At 41.0% G+C, this 24,690-nt stretch overlaps 1 protein-coding gene across 2 annotated transcripts in view; it reads left to right on the top strand.

Moving 5' to 3' along the window:
* Positions 1-23,593, top strand: part of CERS6 (ceramide synthase 6) — a 261,277-nt gene extending 237,684 nt beyond the window's left edge. The window contains exons 9-11 of one of the 2 annotated variants that reach the window (XM_069494528.1): positions 17,215-17,371; positions 17,960-17,983; positions 20,449-23,593. In XM_069494528.1, the coding sequence (XP_069350629.1) occupies positions 17,215-17,371; positions 17,960-17,983; positions 20,449-20,601 (334 nt within the window). In that variant the 3' untranslated portion in view covers positions 20,602-23,593. The remainder of the gene's footprint in view (positions 1-17,214; positions 17,372-17,959; positions 17,984-20,448) is intronic. The other variant, XM_069494452.1, reaches the window with a different exon arrangement.
* The last annotated feature ends 1,097 nt before the right edge of the window (positions 23,594-24,690 follow it).

Genomic DNA, 24,690 nt, shown 5'->3' with positions numbered 1-24,690 from the left:
CATTGGTTATGGAGGGGACGGGCTCAGGGGATGGAAGTAGTAGGAAGGGTGATGCCACCGTTTTGACTTAAGTAGTTCATTGAGGGCTAAAGCCATTAACTGCAGTAAGGAGATGGTGGTTAACAGAACGGACTCTGGATAAACCCTTCATGCATTCAAATTCTGGTACTGTTGCTCTGTCTGTGTGACTCTGGGTGAATTATCTGCTCACAATCAGTTTACTGAGCTACAAAATTGTGGGATGAAAGCAATAGTATATCCTTGGAGCTATGATGATTAGTAACAGGAGTGTTAGTGATGGTGGTGTTATTTGGAACACGAATAAGGTTGGAGGGAAATATGAATTTTATTCTGGAGGTACCTCATAAATATCCAAAAGGAGGTACCAAATGGGCAGTTATATATGTGGATTTGGAACAATTAAAAAGAAAAAAAAGACAAACTTAGCTGGAAAACCAATTAGAGAATCATAAGCATGATTTTGACTGTGTGATTGAGCATGGTGGTAATGAGACCAAAGTTCATGTATAAATAAAATGTTTATTTCAGGGCAACAGGCTTTATCTCAGGTAGGCAAGCTGTAAAGATAAGTCACTGTCCACGTGCAAAGACCATGGGTGTTACCATGCCACGTTTGTGGAGCAGCAACAATAGCATTCTTAGCATTGGTTCCTTGGTGCAAAGGACACGTAAATAACAGAAGTCCCAGGGTTATACAGTTGGCATCTGAAAACATCAATTTCAGCATAATGTTTGTTTCTAGTGATGAGCACATTGTTGGCAGCTCCACAGTTGTTGCAGACCCAACTTGAGTCAGAGCATTAAGGAAAAAAGTTTGAGCTTTGACTTGACTGTCGTTTGTCTTACCGTGCAGAAGAAAAACAATCACAGTGAACGATGACAAAAATGCATAGTGTTAGCATTTCATTGGTCCTGCAGTTTGCTTCCTTTCTGCATGTTATGCTGTTCACTTTAAAGGGTTTCCAGAGTCACTTTGTATTAGCCTCAATATGAGGTTTCACCTCCTTTATTTCCTGCCATTCTAATAACTTTATTTTCAGGAGGCTGATGTCCTCATTCTTTTTCTGTTGCATGGCTAAAGCTTTTGCTAAAACTAAAGTCTTGGCAGTAAACAGGCCAAAAACAATTATCATGGAACAGTGCACTGCAAAATTATGTGTATGGGTATAAATATTCCAAGGGAAGTCTGAGGAGCAACCCTGCTCCATCTATACTTGTCAATCAGTGTATCCAGCAGAGACACTCCGTGGGCTGCTGCAGGGAGCTTCCCTGCTGACAGTTTGCTTGGAATGGGAACTGATCAAGTATTCCCCGTCATTAGCACCTAGTATCTTATGAAGAGTTCCTAAGTGCCTTGGCAGATCCAATACAGATCAGATGTGCTCCCTCATTACACTCTTAGAGCTTATGCTTTAAAGTGGGAGGCAGCGAGATCTTGGACAAACATCTAACATTAAGTAGACACACAGTAAACACCAAGTCATAGGAAGAGGCCAGGCCGAGGGAACCACTAGTACCAACATCCTCAGGTGGGAATGGCCTTGGCCCTTTCCTGGAACAGAAGGAAGACGGATGAACATGAAGGAGAAGGTAGGTGTTGAGGCTGGCGAGGGAGAAGAGGAGAGGATTAGGGACTAGTGTGGGCCTTGGTGTGAGGTGTTTAGGCTTTTATTCTAAACTTAAATGAACTTAAATGTTTTAACTTTAAATCTTAACACTTGAATGTAAATCTCTGTTGGTAACCCTTATTCCTTTAAAGAGAGGTAACATAAAAGTGAATTTGAAGTTTAAGAGTCCTTTCAAAATATTCTTCATATATATGGCCAGATTATTTCCTATAAAGATTTCACCTACTTACACTCTGACCAACTATGCATTTGAGTGTTGACTTCACTTTATTTTTGAAGACACAGCATTTTATCTTCTTTTTACGTGCATTAGATGATCTGATAGTTTAAATGTTATCTCTTTTAATTAGTTTGAACATTTCAAACCCACAGAAAATTTGGAGAAAAATGCAGTGAGCGTGCATATACCCCTCACCCACAGTCACCAACTGTTAGCACTGACAGTACCTATGGCACTTCCCACACACCGTCACTCGCACGGTTGCCACGTCATCTGAAAGCAAAGCAGCCCGCGCATATCATGACACTTCAGCCCGAAGGCTTCAACATACATGTATCTTGTTATAATTTGTATTTATTGGGTTGTTAATATCATGGAACATTTTGTTCATGTTTTCATAAGCCATTTGTATTTCTTCCATGAACTGTGTTCATATTCTTTGCCCACTTTTCCCTTGAGTATATAGTGCTTTTCTCATCCACATCTAGGACATATGTGAGTGACAGCTGCATCAGATGCTACTCAGATGCCACTTAACCTCCTGCCAGGGTGCTAGGCCCTGTACATTCAGGTCGCCAGTTTTGTGTCAGAAATTTCCTCTGTGAGTTAAGGTATGGCCTTGGTTATTGCTACTTCAGTCACTGAGAGCAGAAGTCTTGCATTCTGCTTGTTGACTGTAAACATTTTATTCATGATCAGGGACTATGGAAGAAGTAATTAAAGTTGAATAGATAAGCACAATTAATGTAAGTAGTAGAAACACAAGAGAGTACCTTGAACTATTAGCTAATTGATTTTGGGAAATTTATTTTTAGATGAAACCCCCTAGGACCCTCTGTATTCTGTCTTTTGAGTATTGGAAGATAACTTTTACTAAAGAAAACTACCATCTCTAGAGCCACTACATGGATGTATTTGCAGTGATTTCTGCAAAGGAACCCATTGCCGTCCAACTCCTGAATCGGTATGTCCTCACCAAGCCGCTGGCCTGGGGACTGCCTGAGTCAAATCCTGTTTATAGTTCTTTCTTCCTCAGTGAAGTGAGCTTGCCAGGAAATTGATCACATTCCTCAGTGAAGTGAGCTTGCCAGGAAATTGATCACACCAGGCAGATTCCCAGCATGGCAGTTAACTGGTAGAAAAAGCTTTCCAATCTCAGGCCCTGAGTTTTGCACTATTTGTCTTGTGGCTCTCTTTTTTATGTGTGTAACATTTAATCCCAGAAACGGGGTGGTATTAAATGCCGCCCTAAGTTTGAGCACTGCCTGCCCTGACCCACAATATAGGCACCTGCAGTGGTCCAGGGAGTCAGATCTCTCCTTTGTGTCTTGCTGTTTTCCCATCCCCTCATTCCTGCCTCTCCTATCCCTTCCTTCCGCTCTCTTTTGCATTTCCTATTCTCCTTAGTATTTCCTCCTTCTCCAAAAGACAGGATTTTGAGGTATTGTACCCATAGTTTCCAGAAGTGCGCTTGCTCTCATTTCTTGCAAAATCATGACATAAGAAAGTAGCAGAAAAGTGCAGAGGCCAGGCAGGTTTCATGGTTCTTAGGCAGCTATTAAGCTCTAAATATCAGGTACCCTGAAAAAACAGCTCCAAACATTCCAACAAACCACATTCCAGGGACAAAAGATATCAATTTTGTATATTACATATGTTTAAGTGGGCCCTTATACTCTCAGAATCCTCACACTCATAACCATGGATGAATCTAGACAGCTGTTTCTTTTGTTCAGGTGGAATTTAAAAATCTGTCTTTGGAGTGAGAAATACGCAAGCCCATCCCACATAAGCAGGTACTTTCCCCCACAGATGTGCCCTCCTCTTCCCCGGCCTCTCTTGGTGCTGCCAAGTAGCCACATGCTCACTGAGGGCGGCCCCCACCCCTTCCTTGACAGTCCGAGCAGAGGGAGGGGAGAACTGCCAGTCACATCTCTTTCAGAGCAGGAAGCTGGGACTTTGAGGAGAATGGTATCTGGCCAAGTGAGGCTGCCCCTGGGGCTCTGAGACTTGGGGAGGTAGCTTTCTGGAAATCCATGCAACTCTGCAAAAATCTATTGCACTCTTTGCCCCAGTTAAGACCTTTATGGGCTTTTGTTAACACTTGGCTATGTATTATTATTCTCATGCGCTTTCCTCAAATTTTAATTTAAGCAAATATTTATTTATGTGTTTACATACAGGTTAATTATAGTTAAATACCCATTATAGAAATTTTGTAGAATGTACAAAACCACAAAGAAGAGAAAAAAAAATATATCCCAATCCTGTAGCTCTGAGATAACCACTGTTCATGGTTTGCTGTCTTTGTTTCTCACATTTTATATGCTTAAAATTACATCTTTTTTCTTTACCAAAATGGGATCATCCTGTACATCCTGTTTTATACCTTTGCTTTTCTCATTTAACATTGTACTCTGAGCATTTTTCCATGTCATTAAATGTTCTTCTATAACATAATTGTATTGGCTGCAGAGTGTTCTGCCATATGAAGAAGTCATTATTTATCAGTGCCTTGTTTTTGGACATCAGTTAGAATGTTTCTAGTGGTTTGCTATTATAAATAATATTGAAATCAACATCTTCATGGATAAATCTTTTCACAAATCTCTGATTACTTCCTTAGGACAAATGTTTGGAAAGAGAATCACAGGCTCAGTAGATGTGCACATTTTGATACATATGGTAACATTACCAGCAAAATAGAGTATACCAATTTATATTGCAACCCCAGCTCCTCAACTAGAGAATGAGTTCTTTCTGTATCCCCACAGTTCCCAGCAGTGCTGGGAGTACGGTACAAACTTAATAAAGGTGATTCCATCTTTCTTGATTACCAATACGATACCAAATGATTCACCAAGCTCCCCTTGCTACCTTCACTTGCTTACACGGTATAGATGCAGAAGATAGGTGTGGTCACTGGGCTAAAGACTGGTGATGGCAGTGACTCTGACCAAAAGCCTTGTTACCTCAAAGTGGATTCTTTTTTTTTTTTTTTTTTCACTTTTAGTTCTTTTTATTTCAATAGATTTAGGGGATACAAGTGGTTTTTTGTTGCATGGATGAATTGCACAGTGGTGAAGTCAGGGCTTTTAGTATGCTCATCACCTGAATAGTATACATTGTACCCAATAGGTGATTTTTGATCCCTCCCTCAAAATGGATTCTAATGGCCAACTCAGGTAGGTGTGAGGTTTTAGCAGTGAGCGTCTGGGGGCTAGAATATGTACTGGAAATGTCTTCTTTACTACGGTATTAACAACTGGTTGTGACAAATTAGTTGATCTCCCTTCCTAAAGAGAAGGGCTGAGGATGTGGTTTAGGGTGTGGGCTGCATCAGGTACCTTGTCACCTCCCAAGTCACTGCCGGATGACGGGGAGGTGGGTGCAACCTCTCCTAGGTGAGCCAGTGCTCGCAGCAAATCAAGCTTGGTTCTCTCATGAGAATCTTGTTCTTCCTGTTTGTCCTTCTCTCACGGCTCCACACCTCTCTCAAGTACCTGTTTCCATGAACTACAATCACTGTGAGTCTTTCTAAAGAGCAGCTGTGTTTCTCAAAGATACTGTTCTGCCTCACTCTCATTTTTAGGACCCTCATGTCCTCTTGCCAGGATCTCTGCAGGGTCCCCCACCCAGCGTCCCCACATCTCCTGCCTGCTAATGGAAACCATCCCAGTTTCTATAAGAGTCTTCCTAAATCAGGGCCTTAATCTAGTCTCCTCATCCATCCATTCCCAAATCGTCCAGAATTGCCCTTGTTTTCCACTGTAAGTTCAAACTTCTTTTCCCAGCAAAAAAAAACTTCTCTTCCACAAAATGATGCCAACTAACACTCCTTCTCTGACTGCTGCCTTCCAGGTACCCCATCCAGCTATTCCTGATGTCTTGTGCATACCCTTGACTTTGCAGCCTACACACGCCTTTGCTCAAAACGCTCCCTTGGAACATCTATTATATTTAAGACATTCTGCCTTAATAACCAATGTCTTTGGTTCTGTACTTATTTGTAAACTTTTTGAGTATAAATACCGAATCTTATCCATCTTAAAATCCTTCTCAGGAATACAGTTGCACTGGTGAGGGAGGGAGTACCCAAATGTCGTCTTAATTTTAGGAGATATCATTTTTTGTATTCAACATACGAGCCATAGGGAGAAAAAAAATCTTAAGAATATTGATCATGCCAGGCACAGTGGCACATGCTTATGGTCCCAGCTACTTGGGAAGCTGAGGCAGGAGGATTCGCTTGAGCCCCCAGGAGTTTGAGACCAGCCTGGGCAATGTAGCAAGTCTTTGTCTTGTAAAAATATATGTTAAAAAAATATATATATAGATTGTGTTTGGCAATGGATTGTGTCCAGTGGCATCAGGTTATGTAGTTCATGTCTCAACTTTGCACATAGATTGAAAATTAAAAAGAGCAACATCGTAAAACTTGTTGCTGGTAGCTTCCAGCTTTGCCGGATTGAACAGGAACGTTAGGTAAGACTGTGGACTCCCCCATCTACTGCCAAGTCATGTCCAGCTGGGCCTCACGTATTTGGATTCCTGACTGCCTGGTTAGTGAGGAAGTTAGTGTTGGGGTGTGAGTGAGGAATTTAGCAGGAAGCTGGCAGCTGCAGCATACCTAAGCTGAGGCTCACTAAGCCATCTGGAGTCTGATTTCAGTGCCTGCTGCTGGAAGCTAAGGGTTCTGCACACCGGGCCAGCGAGCTCAGGACCCGGAGTTATGCAGAGGTTTGCTGTGATAAATATAACATTTGCTCACAGCCTCATATCCTTTGGTTCCTTCCCAAAGGTAGGGTTTTATACATTTTTCCCCATTTCCTTTCTTGTCCTCATATATCCAGAAGTCAAAAACAAAACAAAACCTTCCCTCAGGTTTTCTTGCCCTTGGTTGTTCAGTTACATTTAGAGAGACAAATATGAAACCCTTGAGAAGAATGTGTTTATGTGTATGGGGTATCTTATACATGGAGGCAACAATCAGAATAGGTGAAATTTTAGGTAAATTGGAAAACATAAGAATTCATAAAGCTGTTTATGTTAGAGTTTAAGAAACCTTTAGTAATCTTAGGCTTTCATTTTGTAGATGAGAAAACTTAGGCTTGGAAAAAAAATAAGACTCACAACATCCTAGAGCTAGTGAATGCAAGAACGGAGCCGAGACACCAGGTGTTTTGACTTCTAGTTCAAACGTAATGCTCAATGCTGTCAGTTCTTTCGAGTGAGCTCACTTTCCACCCACACTCCCAAGCACATCCATCATATTCTACAGCAGTTATCCCAGTAAAAACAATATTTCAATTTTTTTAACCAGAATGCTATGATTATGTTTTTGTTGATCGGTTGACTTGTTATTATTCAATGCATATACTTTTTTGTGCTATTTTTCTTTCAAACTTGTAAAGCCTGCAAGAGCAGATTTTTCTTACCTAAATCTCTGCATTCACTCTCCTAGGGCTTTTTATTTCTTTTTGTTTGTTTGTTTCCCTTGATTTTGAGCATCTCACAAGTCCATTTCATCAACTCTGACTTACTCTGGGGAGGTATTTCTTTGTTAAAAGACGGTTTACTGTATGTCTCTTGTCAAGCAAAAGATAATAAAGATAATACGGTGCAGAATATCCCTCAAGACTGCAGGCCTCTGATAGATTGTTCTCTTTGTAGCAGCACTTCCAAACTTTTCAGGAACATTTCTCTAAGACGAAAGTGAAGGTTTAATCCTAGAAATATTTAAATAAAAACAGATTTTTTTTTAAAGTATTGTAACACTTCCAGTAGAATCCATACATGTTAGAAAGTCCGCATGCCCGTTCATGTCCCCCCACACGCAGCTAGCTGGAGGAGAGATTTCATGCAACCTAGGGGGGAGTAACAGCGACTTGCAAATGGAAGAAGTTGGCCTGGCTTGGTGTGGGGGGAAGTCAGGGGCCGTGTGAGGCAGGGACACCCAGAGCAGGGAGCGTGGGGCAAATCCGTTTTCCAGAGGGCTGGGCAGCCAGGCATGAAACACCACTCCCCGAAGGAAAGGATGGGGACTAGAGAGCCAGGAGGAACTGTGGGTCCGAGTGTCAGAGCGAAGACGACATGAGATTTGAGAACAAGGAAGTTAGGAGGAGGTCTGTTTATCAGGAACAGAAGATGCTCCTTAGCAGACTTTTTGGACCTCTGCGTTTCTTAAGGAGCCAGAGGACATACATACACAAGTGAGGATAGTTTCCATAATTAAATAATATTTGTTCAGTTTTCAGAAATTAGTGATTTTAGATCAACCTCTTAGTTAACCTCTTCGTGCTAGGAAAGCCATTGCCTCCTTGATGTGGCAGAGAAACCTCACAAGCAGGTGTGTAGGCAGACGAGGGAGGGCCTGCCTGAAGTTCTGATACCTGAATACACGCAGTTCCTGACTCCCTGCAGGCTTCTAAACAAAAGGGGTGGAGTCTGATCCCTGAAAAATTAAATACTGAGATTCTCCCAGTACCAAGACCCTACCAGAACCTTCTTGAGGAATTTTTAGGAAGCAGAGCCAGCCTGAACATGCTGTTTTCTGAACCTCCTTTCTAGTTCTTATTTGCTAAGAATTTCATCAAGAGTACACATTCTCTGTTTTGATATGATTTTTAAAAGAGAAAGAGTGAGGGAGACCTAAAAATAATGTGCTTAGATTAAAAACAACAAAACCTCTACTGTGACCTTGGATAATTAATACTATTTTGGATTTTGGTCTCCTGATCAAAAAGTTGGTGTTATATCTGCTGTGCTGACTCGAGGTTCCTAATGAAACTTGATCTAATAAACATGGAAATCCCTTGAACATTTTCCAAACAGGGGGAGATATTACTATTACTCAAGCTCTCTTCAAGCAAGTCCTTCAGTGGACTAGTTAGTGACATATTTTACGACTGCTGCCCCTCTGTGCGTTGCCAGGCAGGCTCACTTTCCAGCTCCAGGTGTAACCCCTGGCACGAGGTACAAGGCTGGGCGCTGGGTGCCCCCTTCCCTTCTCGGGGGAAGGTGCAGAGCCCTGGGCTGTGATGGAGGAATAACCGTGTGCCCACCGAAGAGCCTTTCCCGCACAGCAGTTGCTGTTTAAATTGTTCGTGAGAAAACACAAATGGCCCCAGTCCCAATAACTTCCCGAATAGGAAGCCAGAATGGAAGATATTCCCAAGAAGCAAGTAACGAGAGCAGGCTCTCTGCGTTCCTGTTGTCTTTCTGTCAGGCAAACGGGCAGAAAGCCAGTTCCTGTCAGAAGCCTGTGGGGTCCCTCAGGGGCGAGTTCAGTGAATTGTAAGAATGCCAGGCTTTTCTACTTTAACTGAGTTCGTTGTTTAGACCCAGAAACTTTACAGCTAAAATAAAGACTGTCAGAACCAGAGTTCCAAATTGGTACGTATTTAGCCTGTATTTCCCTTCACCCCTACAAAAAATACCGTTCATATCCCCGAAGGAAGGGGAAAGGAGGAAAGGGCAAGGAAGCCCGTGGCAGTGTAGGAGCGTTCTCCCACCCACCTGGGCCCAGGAGAGCGTGGCCTGCCCTTGGCCGTGCTGGGGAGGGCCCCTACCGTGGACACGAGCAGCAGGTAGCCCTTCGAGGGAGGAGCATGCAAGTGTGGGGAGGTTTCAGAGCCTGTTCTTCCATTCTGCCCCATGAGGATGGTTTTATGCTCTTTTAGAAAACTTTTAGAAGAATAAGTCCCTGGAATCTTAGTCTCTCTTAGATTTCTACTTGCCTACCAGGAGTCAGCCTGCCTTGACCTTTTCCTGAAACAAAGGATATTTGGAGAGGTACATGTGCTTGAACCCTTTCTTAGAGAAAAGCAAAGAAAAAGGCACAGGGCTGGCGCTCCCATTTTCTGAGCTGAATTTAGAAAGAGATCTTTGATTCTGTACGTTAAATGTTTCATATACATGACAGGGTAGTAATGGAGATAATTCTGTTGGGATTTAAGGGTTGAATGGGGTGGACTAAAGTGGGGAAACCAGTTAAATAAGCCCAAGTAGGTCATTTGAAGCAGGAAGGGCCTGGTATATGGCTACCAGAAATAAGATTATGGGCCCAGGAGATGAAATGTCACAGGAAACAAGAATAGGAAATGGCAGACCATAGGGAGAGATGTGCACAAATGCTGGGCAGCAGGTGTGTGTGTGTTTTGTCTGTCGTCACGTGGTGATGGGTTGGCTCTGGGCTTAATCCAAGGGCGAAGAACTAAGTGCTGGGAGAGCCCAAGGCCCTACAGCAGCAGACAGGGCTTCAGACTGGTCTCCCCCACTGCCTCGATCCGACCTTGGGAATGTTATGGACACTCTCTGAGCTTCCGTGTCCTCATCTGAGAAATAGGGATAATAACAGTACTCACTGCAGAAAAAAGAAATAGAACTTATCCCATCCAGTTTATTTCATGAGGATTAAATGAGTTAACATATAAAACCTGGGCCCAGATCTGGCACTTAGTTAATGCTCAATAAATATTAGCTAGTATTAGTATTACTGTATGAAGATCTCACAGGGATGTTGAAAGGATGAAGTGCAACAATGTATGTAATGTATTTAGCACAGTGCTTAACACTTAGTAAATATTCCATAAGGAGCAGGTGTAGAGAATCAGGCAGAAGTCTTTTTTTTACCAGCACGTGGGCAATAAAGTGCTAGAGAGGATTGAAAACAAGAGTGTTATAATCAGGTTACGTCCTGAAGGACACAGCCTTGGCTGGAAGGACTCAGGCTGGGAGATCGGGAACGTAGAAGGACCGGCCAGGCAGTGGACGGGTTAGGAATTTAGGCAGACTGACAGCCAATGGGGCAGCAACTCATTTTGAGAAAAATATCTGCCCCAGCCGGGATGTCACCAGTTACAAACATCCTGTGGTAAGGGACCAATTCCTAAGTATGGCCAGTCTATAACCTAAAAGTAAAGAATTAATTGACCCCACATCTTGCTTGGATAGGGATACAGACAGAGCTAATATGTCCATTGCTAAATGAAAGATAGATGGTTTATCCATGTTCAAGTTCAGATTCCTGTAAAGGATAAAAAAAAGTCACTTCCGGCCGGGCGCGGTGGCTCACGCCTGTAATCCTAGCACTCTGGGAGGCCGAGGCGGGTGGATCGCTCGAGGTCAGGAGTTCGAGACCAGCCTGAGCAAGAGTGAGACCCCGTCTCTACTAAAAATAGAAAGAAATTATATGGACAACTAAAATATATACATACAAAAAATTAGCCGGGCATGGTGGTGCATGCCTGTAGTCCCAGCTACTTGGGAGGCTGAGGCAGAAGGATCACTTGAGCCCAGGAGTTTGAGGTTGCTGTGAGCTAGGCTGACGCCACGGCACTCACTCTAGCCCGGGCAACAGAGTGAGACTCTGTCTCAAAAAAAAAAAAAAAAAAAAGTCACTTCCATGCTTGCACCAGACTAATAGATTAGTGAATCATTAGTTAAGATAATTAGGCACCCATGACACAAGCTACCCAGAAACTGTCTTCCTGAAACAGGGACCTGGCTAATACGACCAGTATTATGGAGGAATCCAAGCTGCAGGTGGTGCTGTCTTGTTAAAAGGAGGGAAACGGCAAGCATGGTTTTCAGCCTTGTAGCAGTCTTCACTGTTCATTCAACACCTGGCCAGATGTTATTTAAGTCTGGAGTTTTTATTAACTTAGAAAAACCAGCACAAAGATGGTTGCTTGCAGTAGTGAATTAATTACCTAGCTTTCGGGTTTTAAGTGCCCATGGTTTGTGTTCAGAGTAAATTCTAAATGGGTAAAATACGCTAATGGCTTATTGATAATCTTTAGGTAGAATCTACTTTTATTTATGTTTTGCGTAGATCAAAGGAACATACACACCAGAGAAACACACATCACAATATACAATGAGGCCTGTATGAGAAAGCAAAGTCAAGACCATTCAAAAGCTCTGAAGTAAGGAACACCCTAGTTTTGACCACAAAGCACATTTTACTTCTCACGATATCCAGCTGGGCATGATGGCTCACACCTGTACTCTAAGCACTTTGGGAGGCTGAGACGGGAGGATCACTTGAGGTCAGGAGTTCAAGACCAGGCTGGGCAACACAGTGAGACCTCGTCTCTACAAAAAATTAGAAAAATTAGCCAGGCATGGTGGTACGCACTTGTAGTCTCAGCTACTCAGAAGGCTGAGGGAGAAGGATCGTTTGAGCCCAGGAGTTTGAGACTGCAGTGAGCTGTGATGACATCACTGCACTCCAGGTGGGGCAACAGAGCAAGACCTATCTCTCCCCCCAAAAAAATCCTCCCTGGCATTATGTATTGCTCCTCAAAGTGAGGCTCTGACTCTGTTTCCTAGAGAAGCAATCTTGGTTCTCTTTGGATATTTGACATGGCTCTAATTGTTGTGGTTTTTATAGAGATCATTTCATAGAGATCATTTCCTGGGTTGCAGAAACATGCAACCCAAGGCTCAGATGGAGCTCTTTGGTGGGATTAGGGGAGGAGGAAGGGAAGCAAAGCTGGTGGTTGCTTGCCAAGGGCCATGGTCTCATCAAAAACATCCACCTGTAACTCATTCATACTGTGAGATCACCTGGTCCATCTTTAACATCATCATCACCATTATGTGCTGCTACTTGTGTGTCACTAGAGAATTTTAAAAATAAGATCTATGGGCCTGAAAGTGAGAATGTTCATCCAACTTTACATGGATTTAAACACTTACTTGGAAGTCATGATAAGAATGGAGAAATTAAGCATTGGAGATAGCTTGTGGGAACGAGATACCCATGGGGAACTTTTTGCACAGGGCTGTGTGACATTGTGAGACATCCTGAGGCTTAAGGGGAAAGCAGGGTGCTTTAAGTCACGTTGATGCTTAGAATGTGAATGAGTATAGCCTTAAATATCTTATTAAAAGGAGACTCTGCTATGTTTTCTTTGCTTAACAAAAAGGGTTGTAAACTTTTCTGCTTGAATGTATGTATACCCTCCCTATCCTTTATAACATTTCTGTGATAATCAAATTTAAGATGAAGAATCCATAAAAGGTAAGAACCAGCGAAAGTAACTACAGGGCGTACCCAAATTACAATCTAACGATTCATGAAAATCCCACACTAAGGCAGAGCCAGCGAATTGCACGGAGCCCGGCTTTGCCCTGCGGACAAAGGGTCAGGCAGGAAGGAAAAAGCTCCGACTGGAGCCTCCTCATTCTATTGTTTGACAGGATTTTTAGAAGAGAGAGTAAAACGTGGAGATCAAGTGTTTCCTGTGCGGGGACTCATTGTTGGCAAAAGGTTTGGGCAGAATGGGCCTTTTTCAGCATTCTTTGTGTGTGTGTGATGCGCCACCTAGTGGTTAAGTGAGCCTGACATTAATGAAAAGAAAAATGGTCTTTTGTCTCTTCTGTCCCCATATTCTCTACCACTTGAGTTCAGCAGAGGTAGAGGTTTGATGCTATAGGATAACTATTATTTGGGGGAAAAAAATTGTTTTCTAAGAAACCATATGTTGAACACAGATTATTATGGAAGAAAAACACTGATACTATCGTAATTATTCGAACCAGAAGTCACAAATTGGCGATGTATATGTGTTTTCTTTGACCCACAGAGTACTTTCTTCCATTTTATTTTGAGGTGTAATTCACGTACAATATAGTGCACAAATATTCGCCATATACGGTGGTGAACTTTTAATTGGTACATTTTTACATATGTGTAAGCTATGGAATCATCACCCTAAACAAGATATAGAGGTTTCCAGTCTCCCTCATCCCCCCCCTCCTGGTCAGTCCTCCCTCACAGGCAACCACCGTTCTGAACGCTGTCACCATAGATGTGTAATGGCATCATTAAAGTACATAGCTGGTCCAAAAGGGGGTCATTTCCTCAACAGTAACATTCTGCAGCCAAACAATGGCTCTTTCCTGGGTTTACTGGTTTTCAGAGTCCAAGTGTCATATGTTCTCTCTCTCTCCCCAGTCTAAATTCCTGATATATTGTTTTTCTTACCAAGCTTCCCACTGAGACAGATATCCATTTGGTGCACTGATTGCATTCCCCCAAGTCAATTTTTAGAGAAATCCCATTATTTTGGGGCAGCATCTCAAAAGTAATCAGAGGTGCCACTGAGTGTCACCGCAAAGCCTGTGAATTCTGATGCAGTGTTTCAGAGGTTTATGTGAATGCCTTGCTGCCAGCAACTGCTCTGACATCCCGATCAAATTAAGCCAAGCAGTAGCACCAGCCCTGACATCATAATGGTGAGGGCTCTCAGCCTATAACCCAGCAAAGGCTAATTTATAATGAAATGCATAATGCAATCACTGTTGCTATTTATACAGGACCACTCTCTGTTCACATGAAACTAAATTTTGAGTGTCAAAATATATAGTATGTCAAGAAGCAAAACTAGTTTTGAAATAAAATTATTATTCCAGAGCTTTTTTGTGTGTATTTGGTAGCGGGATAAACAAACACGCAGTCAATCAACAAATGTGTCTAGCAAACATGTTACTTCCAGTTGTTTTGCAAGGTGCTGGAGGTAGAAAAGCATAAGGTGTGTGAGTCCTCCCTTGCTGCCATGGAGGTGAGCCTTGTTTAGATCTGTTGTCTGTCCCCTGGCCTGCAAACTGGTGGTTAAAGAGATCACTGCCTCTTTGGATAATAAACAAGGCAGGAATATAGGCATTATCCTAATTTAGTCCCTTTTGAAAGTTACTTATATTTTTTTCTAATTATTTGTGAATTCAGAAAAATAGAAGAATGTAAAGAAGAAAACATAGAATTTCCTAATCCACCAAAGAAAATCTGTAATGGCTTTAATTCCCTTCAAAGAATTATAATTCCTTCTCTTTCTCCCTCCTTCCCCATTTTGTGCAGTTGAGATGATACCATTAGAAACTCTTGAGCCGTGTTTAATACTTTGAATGACTTAATTTCTGGAATAGGAATGAAAACTAATTTTTTTAATCATTCCCTGTTATGGGATATTTTGATTGTTTGCTCTTTTTAAAATATTTATAGATATTTTATGTCTATGTATTTGAAATTAAGTCTCCAACTTCCCGCCATACTCAATGGCCAGCACTTCCAAAATATTGCTAAATAATAGCAACAATACTAATTATCCGTGGTTTTTTCTGATTTTAAAGGAAGTAACTCTGGTGTTTGTTTACATACTGATTTGAGAGGGTTAAGAATCATAGTAAGTGCTTTGAGTTCTAATGGTTAAACATCAGCAATGGGGAATTGAACATTACCAAATGTCTGTGGTGCTATTGAAATAATTAGGTTTGTGCCAATTTGGCCTATGATGTGATATATTATATTAATAGATTTACTAGTATTATTCCCCCTTTCCCAGAGTGCATACTACTATATCATGGGGTACTATACTTTCAATGAATTGTTAAATTCAATTCCATTCTATTGTATTTAGGATTTTAACATATGTTTATTATGTATTCTTTAAAGACAACTAGCATAGGTAAAGACAGACTCTTTCAGTCTCATTCTAGTCCATAAATGGGGGTTTCTGGAATTGAAGGTGGAGATCCTGTTTGTCTGTTTTTATTCTCCTTTTTTGTTTACCTCTTATTCTAACTGCAGTAATCATTTTTTCCTTTTGTGAATTCACAAAGTAGTTTTCTTAATCTCCGCACTCATCACACTATTTCTTATATTACAATTATCAATGTATTTGTCTTCTGTTCTTACATGAGTGGTCTAGATCTCAAAGTCGAGAGTTTTCCATCCCTTACCCTTAGCCACTAAGTGTTGTCCACCCGTCCTCTCCTATAGACTCAGATTGTCCCCACACAGGGCTGCAGTGGCAGATGGTGGAGTGCACTTAAGTGAGTTTTCTTGTGAACACCCTTAGATCTCCAAACCAGCCTTGTGGTGAGCTGAGGACAGCAGAGAAGGAGGAGCGATTCCAAAATTATGTGGGTGTCATGCTTCTCTGTGGCAGCAAGATGGGTGCAGAAGACGCAAGTCAGCTTCTGAGGGCTCAGGAGCAGACACAGGCAGGGACCAGAGCGAAGCACTAAAACCAGCCTTCTGCTGCTAATCTGCCCCAGGTGGCTGCTCCATTCCAGTTCTGATAGTGGATTACAAGGAGAACCAATTACTTCAAATAATTATTCCTAATTCAAGTACATACTCTTAAAACTAAATGGATTCATTGTACTCTAATAATTTTTGTAAAAAAAAATTCTTTGAATACTGATTTCAAGGACTCACTTCAAAATGAAGTCTTGCAATTGTCAGTTCTTTCCCAGGGGAAGCCTTGCAAAATTAAGGACCCTCTAATTTGGCTCTCCTACAGGTAAGCCTAGGTCTCACTCATATTCTGACTCCCACTGTGCTAGGCATATGATTTGTACTTACCTAATGTTTCTGGAGTTTCTTTTTTTTCTTGCAATATAATGTTATTGAGTGGTTTTCTTCATGCTTATTTAAAGCCCAAAAGCAACTTCAAACACCATGTAGGCCTTTTAACACGTAGTTAGATGGAGAATCACAACCCCCCAAAATTAATGAAAGTTAATGGAAGAAATGAAAATGGAAGAAAGAAGTGAAGGGGAAACCATATGATCCAGCAATTCCACTTCTGGGTATATGCCCAAAAGATACATACGCCAAGAAATATTTGTTCACCCATGCTCATAAATGCAGCATTTGCAATAGCCAAAAGGTGGAAGCAACCCAAGTGTCTAGCGATGGATGAACGGATAGACAAAATGTGGTATATACTTATTCAGCCTTAGACGGGAGGGAAATTCTGACACATGCTGCAACAGGGATGAACCCTGAGGACATTACGCTAAGTGAAGTAAGCCAGTCACAAAAGGGCAAACACTCATTCTACTTGTGAGAGGCACCTAAAGCAATCAAATTCATAGAAATGTAAAGTAGAATGGTAGTTACTAGGGGCAGATAGAATAGGGAGTTATTGTTTAATGGGTACCTAGTTTCAGTTTTGTAAGATAAAAAGTGTTCTGAGGATGAACGGTGGTGATGGTTGTACAGCAGCGTGAATTTACTTAATGCCACTGACCTGTACACTTAAAAATCGTTAAGATGGTAAATTTTGTCTTATATGTATTTTACCACAGTTTTTTAAAAAGCGAATAGGGAAAAGTACACTGTTTGAGCTAGAACCAAAATAAAAGTCATGCCACCTGGGCAATATTTCAGGTGATGACTCTTCTAAGTCCCTGGTCAGCTTTCAAACCATACTTGCAGGGAGGGAGCAGTTAGGACACACTGTTGACTTTGTGCTTCCGTGCAGTAACTAGAGTTCCTTTGAAAGCAAAGTGAAATGCTGTGTTTAATAATTACTTTCTTCTTTTCCTTAGGGTGTTAAATACCACATTATTTGAAAGCTGGGAGATCATTGGCCCTTACCCTTCCTGGTGGGTTTTTAACCTACTGCTCTTGCTAATACAAGGGTTGAACTGCTTCTGGTCTTACTTGATTATAAAAATGGCTTGCAAAGCTGTTTCAAGAGGCAAGGTAAGCTACAACTCACTTTTTTTCAATGTGTTGCAGAAAATTTTGTTTTTTGTTTTGTTTTGTTTTGGTTCCTCTGGATCAACTATTTGCCATTTCAGATTTCATCAAAACTGGTATTATTTCTTCAGAATTGAGCAAAACTGCCTAGAAACACAATCCACATTTTCACTTTCTTCTCTTTAGTTCATTCAAGTCTTTAGTATTGCTGTGCTCATGATGATCTGCATTTGTAATTTTAGGTTGAATGATGACATGTTATTTGTTGTGTTCTTTCCCTCTGTCTCCCTTGGTCTTTCTCTGATTGTATTTATATAGAACAGAAATTTAATAACTTCTTTTCATGAGAAGGGGTGCTTGGTGCAATATACCTGTTTAAACAAACCTTTCTCTCAAATTGTAGAATAAATCTATTTATGACTTTTCTAACAAAATTTCGTTAAATCTTTTTGGTTAAAAATGGCCTCATAAGGCTGATTCAGATAAAGCTTCCTGAGCCTCAGCACCTCTGTGCAGAGCAGTGACTTTTCCAGGTCGTTTTCTCTGACATTTTCTTACTTGTTTGTTCTCTTCCTTCTGCCACCCTGGAAGGCTGGGAAGTGGAACCCTTTACATGTAAGTTTCTCATATTCTCTCTCTATCCCTGTCCTGGGTGCCACTTGCCTGTTGGAGGGGCACTCGGATGCTTTGTTTCTGTGCATATTGTTCCGTCTGACCTATTGACTGGCACTGACGAGGGTCCATGCACGGTATCGTTGCCGTTAGCTGCAAGGGATGCTAGGAACAGCTCTGTCAGTGCCCTTGTGTGTAGGCTTGTATTCTGCGAAATTTTGCACGGCCCGACAGAGGAGAGGCATCTCTTTGACAGGTATTTGACATGTTGGCTAGAAGACAGAAATAGACCAAAATGAAGTAGGGGAAATAGAACGAGCTGGGGACCTGGGGAGGGGATCAATACAGCACAGAATGGCGGCCTGGGCCTCATCTGTTTGCCTGATCTGCCGGGGGCCACAGGGCAGCCTTGACCACTTTGTCCTCGTCGAGGTCAGCAGAACTGGCCTCTTCCACAGGGGAAGTCGGGCCGTCTAGTCCTGATCTATGAAGCCAATTCTCAGTGTCAATTCCAATATAAATCCTCCATATTTTGATCAGTTAATTGCTTAGAAGCTAAAGTTCATTTTTCCTCTGTGACCTCTCACTCTTTAAAATGAACACATATTTCTATTAAAAATTTTTCGTGTCTTCATTTAGATACAGATTAAATCAGCATGCACAATACTGTCAGTATGATATAACTAAAGATGCCAGGACACTGTCAATTAGATTACTCGTGTCCTTATTGCATTGTTATTTCTACCAGACATACTGTTTTCTCTTTCTCTTCAACATGTTTCTTCTACTTTATGAAGAGATGATCATTAATTTCATTCCAGATCTCAGGCTTCAGAATATCTAAACTGCCCTGGCTGCTCTCACCTGGGACAGTAAGGTTCATCTTGGCCATGAGTTTTTTTTCCTATGGGTTATTTTAGATACATTCTAAATTGTCCTTTCTTTGAAGGTAACGTAAGTGTAGATTTTTCCAAGTGCAACTTAAAATAATCTTACTAAACATGCACATGTAAACTAATTACTCTCTGAAACTGGAGTTTTCTAGTAGCAGCTTAATTTGTGACTAATGGACTTATAAACATAGTATAGCTTTACTATAACCCTGTCTTTGTGACTGACTTTTAAGTTAAAGTACTTTTGTCATCTAGTCATTTTGGTGTCTCAGTATCTAAATATTTTTGGAGATGATCTGTGTGAGTTCAGTCTCATCTCAAGGGCCATCGGAGGGAGGTTCATTTTTTACAGTATTTGTTCCATCACTGCTTGGAATGGAGCAATAGTTCTCAGCTTTTGCTTTCCCCTATCCCCACCCACCCGAGAGAGATGACCTTTCAATGGTGGCTTCTCAAGGTGCGGTGGAGTCCAGGATTCTCAAGTTCAAGTGTGGTGGTGGCACGGAGAGGATGAATTTGAAAAAGCCCCCAGTTAATTCTGGTATCGCTCCCGGGAGACTTTGCCAACACCCCCTGGAGAATCACAGGAGACCAGATTGGGGAAATTTCTGTAAAGCCAGGCCACCAGGTCCCTTTTGCCACCCCACTTAAAATATAAGTAAATGGTGCTCAATTACAAATCTTAAGGCCTGCTGGGTAAAAGTGCTTACCATAATTGAAAGTAGGAAGTTCAAACTATTTATATTTTAAAAGCACTAGCAGATTTTCTTAATTTGCCCCAAAATTACTTCCTTGCTAGACAGTAGGATTTTTTTTCATCCTTTATGGTAATGTATAGATTTATAACCTGGTGCCTTATTTTGCCATCCTCATTACTTAATGCGATTAAGTAAAGCTTTGAAGAAACTTGGGAGAGATGAGAGTGAATTCCTGATCATCTAGTTGGTAGATTTTCCTCAGGAAATATTTTAAGCTAGACCTTACCCTGCAGGTTCTTAAAATGCCTCCTGCTGCCATTCGTTTATGTGACATATAAAACAAAATTCCTAACTAATTTTAGCAAACATAAAAGAAAAACAAGTTAAGTCATAAAACAATGCATGACAGAGCCAAACAGGAATGATTTTGTGAGTGTTCTGAGCTGGTGGGTATTTCCATTAGTGTGGTGAGAGCTGACTTTAAATCATTCTCAAGGAGGATGTGCTCATCAGCAAGTAAACTGATCCATTTGTACCAAATTCCTGTGCTGCCATTCCAGTGGTACACCATGCCACTTTCTGGGTAAGAGTGGGATTGTGGTCTAGAGCGTTCTTAGCATCGAAAATACCTTAAAGAGGTCAAGTCCAGTCCTCTGTGATGCCTAAACGCGCCACCTACATTCCTTCATAACTGACTGTCACCCATATTGCATCTCGGCAGTAAAAGGGAACTTACTGCTGTGGCCATGTCCTTAGGCTCTTTGATCTTTTAGCACTTGGATCTGTTTACCTTCGTGTATGATTGCATATGCTTCTGAGTGCCATGCCTGGATGATTTCTTAGGAGCCGGTTACACTCACCTTCTTGTATCCCACAGGTGTCCAAGGATGACCGAAGTGATATTGAGTCTAGCTCAGACGAGGAGGACTCGGAGCCTCCAGGGAAGAATCCCCACACTGCGACAACCACCAACGGGACCAGTGGTACCAACGGGTATCTCCTGACCGGCCCTTGCTCCATGGATGATTAATTACCCAAAACTACAAGTCCCGAACAAAGTGAACTGTTTGTTCCTGGAAGTATTTAATAAGTTGCAAATGCAGTTGCTTTCATAATATCTCAGCACCCGAAACAAAATCAAAGCATTTTGAATAGTGCACTGCCATGTGTCCTGTCTGTGAATGAAGAATTACCATTCTCTCTATGTAGGCATGCTGTATGTAATTGACACAAGGGAACAGTATTTGCATTTGTACTGTCTTAGGATATTATTTATTTTTTGTATTTGTTTGTAAATCTGTGGACAAAAGAGGGTTTCCTCACTCCTTTTCCTCTCTGGGTTCATGACAGTGAAGGAGATGCTCCATCTGCCTCTAGCCCTTTCTCTTGCTGTAGTCCAGTGTGCTGTGAGCATCAGCTTAATTTGTCACTTAGAAGTTAGCAAATCCCAGTGCAAGATTCTCGTACAGCTCCAAATAGGTTTGCTTTCTTTGTGTTACTGTGCCCATTTTGAAATTGCCTGTGCAGTCCCAGTGACCATTTAAACAGGATGAACTAGGGTTTTAATCGTCACTCTTCAAGGTCAATTGGCAGTTCAAATTAAAGAGGATGGTTATTGGAGGACTTCTAAAAATTGTTTTGTATTAAATTGCTTTGGAATAGACTTCATTTATTGTGCACACAGCCAAGATTTTTTCAGTGAGTGTGATAGCAAGTTGGAGATTAACCTTGTAGGTTACAGAGTTGGTTTTCTTCTGCCCCCTCTAGTGATAAGGAAGTATTTGCTACAGCTCATGGTTATAAACAAAGAAATCACTCTTAATATTGACAGTTTGTCCTATGTTCTGGGAATAACACAAAAAGTATAACTGATTGCAACCAGGTCTTGCCACTACCCCTGCAATTGGTGCAGTCTTCTGTCATGTCATGACAGAAAGAAGCTAAGTATATTTTGGGACGAAAAAAAAAAAAAAAAGGAGTCTTTCAAAAGTTGACAAAGATTACCTCCAGTGCAAAGCACTTTATTGCAACCAGCTTTTAAGAAAAGGCCCTATCTAGTATTAGATCTTGATGTTTTCATTTTGCTGAGCAAATAAAGCCAATGGGAGAAAAACTATTTTACCGTTTGCTTTTCCCCTTAAACCTTACCCAGAATGACTTTCCTACCACTAGAAACTGAATGTTATTGCACTCCAAGGCTTCTTTGCTTTGAAGACTTGTTTGGTTTCCGGGAATGTTTTTCAAATGAAGCTATTTCCAGGAAAACAAAAAAATTCTTTTGAACAATGGTAATATCTGCAGTTAGGAATATTACTGTAGTTGCCATAAAGGCTCCCATATGGCAGTGTTATTTATGTACAGAAAACCATACATAAGCCAAAGATTTTATCTCTTCTAACTTTCAGGAAGAGGGAATAAAAAGGGATTACAGATACTTATTTCATAAATCAAAAAGACCATCATCTAAAACAAGAGTCCAAAACAAAAATGCTGTACTACAAATGTGTGAATCAGGGCACAGCGAAGACAGCAGCTAAATACTAGAGAATGCCTGTCCTGCTCAAAGCCATTCACGTTCAGTTTGATTTTTTGAAAAAATTAAAATGAAGCTTTGGGCCCAGAATTTGCAAACTGTGAGTTAATAGTTAAAAGAATGCTCCAAACAGAAACCTCTCACTGTAATAATTATCTCTCTCCCCACCTATTTAGGAAATAGTAGGTTTCTGGTATGGTCCGTAGTAATGATTGAAGAGGCTTGGAAATCTGTCTGCTTGTTTATTTAGAAAACAGTGCAATTAACTCTGTTTGTAGGGCCTTATTATCGTATTTCATAAAACAGGCAAATGTCTAGGAGTGTAATTTGTAGATGGTTAAGTTTGTAAGATAAAACACCAAAAGTACTTGTTGTCATCAGAACATCAGCTAAAATACAGGTATATAAAAAGTAGTACTAAGCATATTATAGCCGAAAATTTTGAGAAGGTGAAAGTTTCTTAACTAAAATATGGAACATACTTACCCTTGCTTTAGTGTCAGGGGCGAGAGTCTTCTTGATGGGCGAAACCAAGCGGAGAAACACAGAGTGCTCAAGTAACACTCTCTAGCACAGAAGAAGAATTTCAAGACGATCAGCTTCAGGTTTAGATAACTCGCATAAAATGAAGTAAATCAAGTCTGTCCTTAGCAAAGGCAAATCTAAATAATCTTTTGTGTTTCCCAGAAGTCACTTAGGACTGGGAATACTCAGAGCCTCTCTAACGGATGGCATCTACTTTAACACAGTCCCCCGCCTAGCTATAGATTTTTATTTCATTTTACATTTTAGGACAAAGAGTTGTTTTGGGCTATTCAGCATTGAGTTTGTAGGCTTCATATGGTGTAGAATAATATATCTCTGTCTCCCGCTTTCCTGTGGTGGCCTGATAAGGCAGAGAGAGAAGAAATATGTCATTGCGTCTTCCCCATGTGCCAGGCCATAGCTTTGGACGTACATTTTGTAAATTCAACTATAGGTTAGTGGGAATGTTGTTTCTCTTTCATTAACTTAGCCTGTGTCGATATCTCCTTCCTCCTCGTCACATTCAAACCTTCCCAGGATACAAAAGGGTATGCAGAAAGGACTCTAGAAAAAGTAATATTTTATTCTCCAATGTCATAGCTGTTATAGATCTCTTAGTGGGGGGCAAAAGTAGAAAATCGAGTAGAATTTGGCCTCAGGTCAATAAATGATATAAAAATGTGTGATCTATGTATGTGTATGTATCTCCAAAAATGTGAGAAAACCAAAATATCACCGACTCATCCTTATCCATATTCTTTTCATGAAAACCGTCCACCACGTATAATCGAAACTTCCCTCCTCCTCTGTCAGCCTCCTGTCTGTGTTCCCACCCAGCTGAGAGTAGTAGAACCTTTCCGCCCTCTTAGCCACAGAGCTAAATATGGGAGAGTGCAAGTCATAGAGCATCTACCGTCAGCATATAAGCCAAATACAGTTCACCTTTCCAAATTCAGTCCTATGGATGTTGAGAGTAGGGGAGCAACTAACAGTATTTTGGATTATTCAAGGGTATGTTGTAAATATGCAAATGATTGCCGCTTCACCCCAGGGTTGTTGTTTTTTTTTAACATTGTACTCCTGCCAGGCTGCCACAGATGATGTCCTGATGAAGTTGAATAAGGCTGAAATGTAGGGAAAAAGCAAGCTAAGATCAAATCACCATTAGTCAAAATGGTGGGTGAACCGCCAAATATCCAATTCTGTTGCCAAACTTTCCCTTCTGAGTATTCGATAGAGTTTGAGCAAACTGAATACCTTCATCTTAGGTAGAAAGGGTCTGAATCTTCCACTTTGTATTCAAACCTCACCGTTATTTGGGCTTAATCAAAAGTGAAATTTCATTTCGGCTCACCTTAATCTTTGCTGAAGCGTCCCAAAAGCAGACAGAGCTTTATGGACACCAATGATTGTTCCCAATCTGTTCATGATTTTGCATTAATGGTTGTTTTTATTTGCTTTCTTGGAAATGTTAATGCCAAAGTTGCCTGAATATTCGAGTATTTTTCTTAATTTGAAGTATACAGAATAATTCCAAAGGTGTTCAAAGATTGTTTATCAGTATATATGGCGGTGTCATATCCAGAGGGGCTTCAAGAAATCCTTTGGAAATAAAGGGTTAAATGTTTACATTTCATGTTGTATTTAAGGTCTTAAGGTTCTAATTAGCTTACTTTCTTTTCCTTGTCTTTGGCTGATTTCTGCTTTATAGGTAAACAATAATAGCCCTGAAATGTTTCTAACATCCAAGTTAGATCAAAGTCAGCCTGCTGGGAAATTGTTCACATCGCACTTTGTTTCTAAGTTATTTTTGTAAGGAAAGAGAAAATGCAGTGAGTTCTAGTTACTGCACTTGCTGTCTAGCTTGCTGTCCATGAAGGAATAATCATAAACAGTTCTCGAAGAAAAATGCAGCAAAATATTTTTTAAATGGCGATATCGTTGTCTCCAGAGTCAGTTTAGGTTTCTCTTGGTGAAATGGAAATTGTGCCATTCTCAGATTACCCCACAGTAATTAGCACTGGTTCACCAACCACATTTTAGTTCTTCACAGCAATAGGC

The sequence above is a fragment of the Eulemur rufifrons genome, chromosome 1 (assembly GCF_041146395.1).
Source record: "Eulemur rufifrons isolate Redbay chromosome 1, OSU_ERuf_1, whole genome shotgun sequence".
Classification (NCBI taxonomy): domain Eukaryota; kingdom Metazoa; phylum Chordata; class Mammalia; order Primates; family Lemuridae; genus Eulemur; species Eulemur rufifrons.
Note: the sequence above shows the minus strand (reverse complement) of the source record. Positions and strands in the feature narration are given on the sequence as shown.